The 8,752-nt window shown below is 42.1% G+C and overlaps 1 protein-coding gene across 1 annotated transcript; it reads right to left on the bottom strand.

Annotated features, from left to right (window-relative positions):
* Positions 1-231: 231 nt before the first annotated feature.
* On the bottom strand, positions 232-7,428 carry LOC124125907 (angiopoietin-related protein 4-like). Its single transcript, XM_046489298.2, has 3 exons — positions 7,081-7,428; positions 6,474-6,549; positions 232-1,129 (listed from the first exon to the last, which is right to left on the bottom strand). The coding sequence occupies exons 1-3, from the start codon at positions 7,375-7,377 to the stop codon at positions 483-485; spliced, it is 1,020 nt and encodes a 339-aa protein (XP_046345254.2). The 5' UTR covers positions 7,378-7,428; the 3' UTR covers positions 232-482.
* Between the last annotated feature and the right edge of the window lie 1,324 nt (positions 7,429-8,752).

The following is an 8,752-nucleotide window of genomic DNA, read 5'->3' as shown; positions in this document are numbered from 1 at the left end:
ATCCACAGGTGACACTCAGAATAAACCTGGGATTCGAGGCCACCAAGTGAGTGAGTGAGTGAGTGAGTGAGTTGGGTTTAACGCTGCTTTTAACAGTATTCCAGTTATATCGCGGCGTATCAGCTTAATGTGGGGGGGGGGGGGGGGGGGGGGGGGAAGCCCGAAGTGATGCAGGTCTCAGACGTTTATCACTTCGGTGACACCCACGAGCACGGGTATGGTGCTGACAAACCTAGAAACATAATCGGGGCGAACCGGAATTCGAACCAACAATCATGTTTCTGGCGTGTCCACGGGACGCAACTCTGCACAGCGAATCGCGGCGCCTTAGACGACTGGGCCACCCATGCCCCTGACTTCCGTAAAGTGCTGCATCACCCACTTTTCCTTAGACACGATTAAGGAGATTTCTCATAACGAATAATTACAAACAAAATGAGGCTTATTTCTTCAATCACGCCGCTCAACATTTCAATCACTTGTTAGACACCAGTTATTCTGAACAAAGAAGAAGCGATGATATCATTACCCTTATCATAAACCCACTTCAGCCTCAAGCCAACTAAGGGCGTGGCTACAAGCGGGGCGTTCAGGTTTCCCTTGGTGCAGTTGCTCGTTGGCGCGTACCACCACCCAGCCGCCATCTTGGATGCGCAGTTGTTGTCGTTGTCGTAATTGTAGGTGGAGAATGTAGCGTTGTTGATGTTGTCCACGGCGACCAAGGAGTCCCCGCATCTTGGACTGACGGCAGTCGAGTATTCTCCGATGGTTATTCTATAGCCGTCTTCCTCACCGCCGACATGGCAACGGTCATAATACACCTGACAAAAGCCGGATGGTCCATCAAGTACGATGTTACATTTCATCTCTCCCATTGCGAATAAAAGACTGATACGTTTGAGGCCAAGCCAGCAGTTATACCTTGGACGGCCAAATCCATGTACGAAGTCCTCCATGGATCTGTTGAAGTCGACATACGATGCTGCCAAGTCGCGAGACTGGATCGTAGTCAGGCCGCCATATCGAAATTCGCAGAGCACTTCAAAAGGTTCTTCGGCACCGTCAGGTTGGATGTATGAGAGTTTTTTCTTTAGATCTAGAAGCCCGTGATGCTGGCCTTCACTGCAGTCTGGAAGAAGGATCAGTGATGAGACATTACCGGTGGTATTCATGATTCATTATCTAAGGGGGCAAGAGACCACTACAGTTGGTTCGTTTGTTGTTTAACGCTGCACTCAGCAATATTCCAGCTATATGACAGCGGTCTGTAGATAATCGAGTCTGGACCAGACAATCCAGTGATTAATATCATGAGCATCGATCCACGCAATTGGAATCGATGACATGCATCAACCAAGTCAGCGAGCCTGACCACACGATCCCGTTAGTCGCCTCCTACGACAAGTATTGTCGCCTGTTACGACAAGCATGAGTTTATAGCATGAGGGGATATTGGCGGGACGCAGCAGAATATAATCTGTGTCACATACAGTATAACGTTAACACTGACGTCAACTAGCAAACTGTATCACACATATACGTTGTCAGGCTGCAATCTTGTCAACTAACATTATGCTTGGCATTAATGGTACGGGAGCCTTTTAGGGCTATTTTCTTTTGTAAGTTGAAATTTTAAGATATCGATCTTGAATTTTCAAGATGCTGTGCTGAAATTTCAAGATTCACAAGTTGAAATTTCAAGGTAATAATCTTGAAAGTTGAAGATACTAACTTGAAATATCAACTCAGTATCTTGAAATTCAACTTAGTATTTTGAAATTTCAACTTGGTATCTTGAAATTTAAAGAAAAAAAGAAATGGCTCTAAAAGGCTTCCTTATCATGGAATCCATATACCAAAACGATTTGTCTACCCGACACTGTTATAGCGGAAGTATTGATACATTACGTGTTTTGCTTGTTTGTTGTTTAACGCCGCACTCAGCAATAGTCCAGCTATATGACTGCTTTCTATAGATAATGGAGTCTGGACAGACATTCCAGTGACTGACATCATGAGCATCGATCTACGCAATGCGGATAGGACTACATGCATCAACCAGATTAACGAGCCTGACCATCCGATCCCGACACATAACTTGACTGAATGAAACGAGTGAAATGCCCATATTTAAAAATCATGTTAGATGCATTACGTGACTGAATGAATGAAGTCATGTTGACCTGCGCGCCATGAAAGTAATTGTTTAAACGAGTGAAATGCCCATATTTAAAAATCCTGTTAGATGCATCACGTGACTGAATGAATGAAGTCGTGTTGACCTGCATGCGATAAAAAGTAATTGTTTAAACGAGTGAAATGCCCATATTTAAAAATCCTGTTAGATGCATTACGTGACTGAATGAATGAAGTCATGTTGACCTGCATGCAATAAAAAGTAATTGTTTAAACGAGTGAAATGCCCATATTTAAAAATCCTGTTAGATGCATTACGTGACTGAATGAACGAAGTCATGTTGACCTGAATGCCATAAAAGTAATTGTTTAAAGAAGCAAAATGCCGAACTGTCATTATTAGTATAGAAGAAAATCTTTCTTAGTCTTGGCTTTGTCATGATGTGTTTAACGATTTTATTGTTGCACTTTCACGCGTGAGTGTGATGGTGGCAACATTAAAAACAAATCTTAGTATATTGATTTGGCCATATATTTTGAGATAGATTTTGTTTCAGATTTGCCAATTAGTATTTTGGTGCCCGGGGATTTCTTTTGCCACACGGTGCTTGTTAACTATCTAACTACCAGTATCCAACATTAAATATTGAATGTCGAAAGAAACGAGACGAAACATTTTTACATCATGTCGTGATGTTATTATAACTCGCAATATTTCGACAGAATGTGATAGGCAAGATCCATATGTCGTCGATGAAGCAAGTTTACAACGACGTAAGTATCGACGTCGAAACTGATTCCGGTGTCACTGATGGCCCTGCGTTCATGTCGTGTTGCGTTTATTGTCCTTAATGCTATTGATGACCCTTGAAGATCCGGGATAGAATAGGTCTTCAGCAACCCATGCTTGCCGTAAAAGGTGACTATGCTTGTCGTAAAAGGCGACTAACGGGATCGGGTGGTCAGGCTCGCTGACTTGGTTGATGCATGACATCGATCCTAATTTCGTGGATCGATGCTTATGATGTCGATCACTGAATTGTCTGGTCCAGACTCGATTATTTACAGAGCGCCGTCATATAGCTGGAATATTGCTGAGTGCGGCGTTAAACAACAAACAAACAAAGTATAGGCGATAGACGGTGGAGAATTGGACACCCAATGCAATACCCACATCATGAGCACAATGACACATCCAAAAGACCCCACTGGGGTAATTTCGTGCGACATGATTATGACAGACATCTTCAAATGATGCTCTAAACTGTTTTAAAGACATTGATCACACGAACACATCGTGCACGTTGTGACGTTTGGATGCCATGCCAAATGTATCCTGTCTGACTTTTCACAGTAAGCCATTGCTTTCTTCACCTGCCCAGTTACATTCCACAAGTAATGTGAGCTGCTTGAGCGATTGGAAACATTCGACTGAAAGTCATTATTTATCAAAATTATATACTACTCAAAACAAGTTAAAGAACACCCACAATTGCAAGGTTGTGTGTTGCAATTCCCAATAACCATGACAGGTTAAATAGTAATATAAAAAAATCAGGTGTCGTAACTATGGAATACTGTACATTCTCGCGATCTCGGACCTTTGGAAACGATCTATATATCATGCCAAAAGTGCGAGATCGCGTAAATGCGAGAATGTTTCTTACAGTATTCCATACTTAACAGCTAATTCTTTTGTGTGGTATATTGTGGGCAAAACGTCATTGCCAAAGGAACCAGCCTGAATTTTTTTTATTAGCTGAAATCGAGTCGGCACTATATGACATGAAAGAGTCTGAGAGAGTTTTGGGGATCGAAAATTTTGTGGCCCCTCAACAGTGGTTAGTGTATGTTTACTTAATTGCGTTTATTCTGAAAATAGATCCTATCTTGTTTGATAGGCTGTTTTTGTGATCATGGACTTTCACAATTCCAATGGGGCATCGACAGCCATTGTTATATGCATCAATGGGTACGCTATTGTTAGATCGATGTTGTCATACGCAAGTTTTTTGTGTGTAAATGTAGGTTAGTTTTGGTAGTTATCTAATTCCATTTGATACCTGATCGATCTTTCGATCAGTAGATAAAGTTCTGTAAAGAAAACAGGAACGCAAGTTGAAAAGGATACCTTTGGTAATTAATCAAGCGTTGTTATACTATTGTTTTTTTAAAAAAAAGCTTTCATGCGTATTATATCATGGCGTGTCAGCTTCATGTTGAGGAAAGCCCAAAATGACGGAGTGAGTGAGTGAGTGAGTGAGTTGGGTTTAACGCTGCTTTTAACAGTATTCCAGTTATATCACGGCGTGTCAGCTTAATGTGGGAGGAAAGCCCGAAGTGATGCAGGTCTCAGACGTTTACCACGTCGGTGAAACCCACGAGCACGGGTATGTTGCTGGCAAACCTAGAAACATAATCGGGGCGAACTTGGATTCGAACTCACAATCATAGGTTTCTGGCGTACCCAAGGGACGCAACTCTGCACAGCGAATAGCGGCGCCTAAGACGACTGGGCCACCCATGCCTCCCAAAATGACGGAGGTCCGAAGACATGAACCATTTTGGTGAAACCTCCCAGCACTGGTATGGTGCCAGCAAATCGAGGATCATAATAGAGCTACTTGTGGAATACCAACACACGACCAGATGATCCTGGTACAACCAAGGGACGCAATAATGCACGGCTACAGAGGACTTGATAGTAAGCAGTGCAAAATCCATTGAACAAACAGAACTTTATATGTTGTCAACCGATCTCGAGGGGTATGTGATGTGATGTACCCTGTGTGTGAGCCTATGCACGCCGAGCTCGTCATGATCACAGGACCCTCAAAGATCCGGGGTAGAATAGATCTTCAGTAACCCATGCTAGCCGTAAAAGGCGACTATGCTTGTCGTAAGAGGCAACTAACGGGATCAGGTGGTCAGGCTCGCTGACTTGATTGATGCATGTCATTGCATCCCAATTGCGTGGATCGATGCTCATGGTGTCAATCACTGGATTGTCTGGTACAGACTTGATAATTTTAGAGTCCGCCGTCATATAGCTGGACTATTGCTGTGTGCGGCGTTAAACAACAAACAAACCAAACCAAACCATGCTCACACACAGGGTGCATCACACCACATGTCCCGGGGGATCGGCTGACAACGAATTTATCTCACCGACATTCATTCACACAGACAAGGAATATGTCCGAAGTTTCACCTAGTAAAACGCTTTGATACAGCCCTTTTGACAGTTACCAGACGACGCAAACAAACCGCGTTGATTCCTTTTACTCAATTCCTTCGAATAAACATCGGTTCATTTCAGCTCAACGATACTTATGCGAGATAAGCAAGTTGCGTGAGGTGTTACGAGTGATTTCTCAGCGGGCTTCATCAGCTGGCTACGTGGAATAATAGAGGCTCGCTCCTTAACAAATAAGAAGCTGGTATTTTAATGTAAAGTGAGATAATTCCTCTTGTTCCTAATTTTTAAGGTCCTAAGATGTGAAGTCATTTTCAGGTGGCCTGGTATTTTATCGAAAAAAATAAATTATACCCAAAAATTCTTGAAAAATTAATTATGCTTCAGGCTGTTTTAAAAAAAACAAATGCCTGCCACAAAAATTAGATTAAACTTTTGATGCAGCTCTTCACATGAGTCATGCCTTGTAGGGGGCACGGGTGGCCCAGTCGTCTAAGGCGCCGCGATTCTCTGTGCAGAGTTGCGTCCCTTGGGCACGCCAGAAACCTATGATTGTGGGTTCGAATCCCGGTTCGCCCCAATTATGTTTCCAGGTTTGTCAGCACCATTCCCGTGCTCGTGGGTTTCACCGAAGCGGTAAACGTCTGAGACCTGCATCACTTCGGGCTTTCCTCCCACATTAAGCTGACACGCCGTGATATAACTGGAATACTGTTAAAAGCGGCGCTAAACCCAACTCACTCACTCACTCATGCCTTGTAAAAGCTTCTCTTCATCATGCACATTTCATGTTTAATTCCACATTCTTTGAAGTGTTCCAGAATGTTCCTCTCCTTTAAAGTCTTTCAAGTTGTTATGATTTATCAATACACAATCTGTGATTAAAATCTTAATGAAAACATCATTTAAAACTTTATCAATCGCATCCTTGATATCATCATATAAATGGGAATAGTGAAAAGTATGTCGTCCATTCTTTGCTAATGTGCTTAAGGAGTACTGTTATTACACTACTGTGTTTATATCGGTATTGTTTTGAATTAAACCCAAGAGTTTAAGTTATGTGCTCGATAAGAGTGATCTGTTGTGTGTTTTTCCTTAACTATGCTTCTTCAGTTGAGTCAACAAAAATATTACTTACCTTTAATGACCTTTTCGCAACTGTTGCCATAGTAACCAATTGCACACGTGCATACTTCGTCCTCACATTGCCTCATCTATAAATACATATAAAGCTTATCAGTGTTATATCTAAACAAATGGAATTAACGATTTTACGATCGTAGCAAAACCGCTTCACCAGTTATGACGACAGCAATCTAATGTGCTAAGTAAATTTAATAAACGCGTTTTATTTCAATTGAATAGCTTTTAACTCAAATTTCCAAAGTTTGGACACTTTCCAACCTGGTTTACCTGTACCACATGTATCGTATGTTCACGTGTTTTATTCAGGTGAGCAATTGACTTGCCTTTGCATGTGTTTGTGACTGGTGCCAAAGGTGGGACAGGATACGCTCACCTTTTTGCGATGACCTGGTATCATCCCTGTTTGACAGTGATTCATAAACACATGCTCATTATATGGTCGGAATGGCACAATCGTCTTATGAATATAGAACGTATTGGCGCTTTTATTTACATAGGCTTTACATATATGATATTAAATCCGTTTTGTTGCTTTATCCTTCCTTTGATTCTAGGCGTGCTGGAAAGACATGACGACACCATCATACAACCAGCCTTACCTTCTGAAAACACGTGCACTCGAGTCCATTTGCCGCGTGGGGGCAGTCCTTTCCGTCCTCGTATAACTTGCAATGACCGGACATGACGTTTTCCTCGCAGAACTTCACACGCCGACAGTCTGCGTCTTCATAACATTCTTTGACACATGCCATCAAAGAAACACCCTCAACCGTAGTCTTCAGACCATCATCTAAGACTTCTTCAAAGATTTCTGTTTGACGAAAATTTGAAAATTTGTTTCCGCTTCCAAACTTTACAGCCTGCATAACGATCACCCAGCCTACCACGAATCTCATCTTTTCAGTTTAACTGTGTATGACCTGTGACTTCTCCTAATATCAACCAGTCTCTCGGCCCGCTTTCTGAATTATGATCAGAAATGCTCTTATCAGACGCCACGATGGCAAAATCGAAACTCACGTTTCCTCTCGATTGTTTTTTCATCGATTCAGAGTTTACATTGACAACATGGTGGATTCCATATTCATGAAGCGTATTATAAATATATTTCGTTCTGTATGCATGTATATCTGATTCTGATTGTTAATTCCAATTTCAGTTAACGAACGTGCTTTACCTGTTTACCTGATATGGGAGAACAACAACCTGAAATGTATATTTCAGACGTACATGTGTATGTATCTCAACATATCCAACATAAAGAAGTTGTTCAACTGATGTTGAATGTTGAATGTCTACTGATTCAATCATTAGATTCACCTTGCTAGACGCCCTTCACGTGGCACAGATCAGATGCAAAGACAACAATGAAATCGCGGGACATATTGCTTATTAAAGTGAAGTATTTTATATGACTGGAGGATCAATATGCAGCGCAAATGATTATTTGTACATACCTTGATACAAGCATACATGAGGTGAGGTGAAATTGGGTTTAACGTCGCGTCCAAGATTACTGCACTTACATAGCGACGTGCATGCGCGTGTGTGTCCCCTGTGTGTGTGTGGCTGCTTGTACTAGTCCGGACTGATGCCGATTTATAGTGCTAGCCCACTGAGATATCTTGCCGCAGTTGAACATGAATACCCCATTCAGACACAGTATACTGACTCCGAGCCGACCAGTCCTTGTTTTAGCCCCTTAATGCCTAGCGCAAGACAGGGTAACAACAAGTACCATCTTTCAACGTCTTTTGGTATGACGCGGCCGGGGATCGAACTCCGGACCTTCCGCTCTCCGGGCGGACGCTCTACCACTAGACCACGGAGGCGGTTCCAAGCATACAGGGTGACCTTTATCATTGTCTTCTTAGCGACCGACCATTTCCTATTCTGGGTATATTTGTCATATAGCTGGAATATTTCTGAATGCTGCTTTAAACAACAGACAATGCAGTGATTGACATCATAAGCATCGATCTACACAATTGGGATACCTCAAGCATGGGTTGCTGAAATCCTGTTCTTTATCTTATGTTAAGTATCTCAGCGAAGATATTTGTAAAGTGATGAAGAATATATATATTGTTGGTAGATCAAAATGTAAATGCTGCAGTATGTAAGTTCAGAGATATCATACTCTACTGTGCAAAGACAGCTTGTGCTGGTTCTGTAGGAACTTCAGGTAGACAAAGATATCAGCCTCCGTGGTTTGATGAAGGAGTGCGAATTTCTGAAGTCCGAGAAATACAGACTTTTGAATAAGCTGAA

The sequence above is a fragment of the Haliotis rufescens genome, unplaced genomic scaffold (genome assembly GCF_023055435.1).
Source record: "Haliotis rufescens isolate VD_foot unplaced genomic scaffold, xgHalRufe1.0.p SCAF_5, whole genome shotgun sequence".
Classification (NCBI taxonomy): domain Eukaryota; kingdom Metazoa; phylum Mollusca; class Gastropoda; order Lepetellida; family Haliotidae; genus Haliotis; species Haliotis rufescens.
Note: the sequence above shows the minus strand (reverse complement) of the source record. Positions and strands in the feature narration are given on the sequence as shown.

Excerpts from the sequence above, each read along its gene's own strand:
- LOC124125907 (XM_046489298.2), bottom strand. The coding sequence starts at position 7,377 with ATGAGATTCGTGGTAGGCTGGGTGATCGTTATGCAGGCTGTAAAGTTT. Across the intron at positions 6,550-7,080 it reads AGTGCACGTGTTTTCAGAAG|ATGAGGCAATGTGAGGACGA; the intron begins GTAAGGCTGGTT and ends ATGTATTTATAG. Across the intron at positions 1,130-6,473 it reads TTGCGAAAAGGTCATTAAAG|ACTGCAGTGAAGGCCAGCAT; the intron begins GTAAGTAATATT and ends TCCTTCTTCCAG.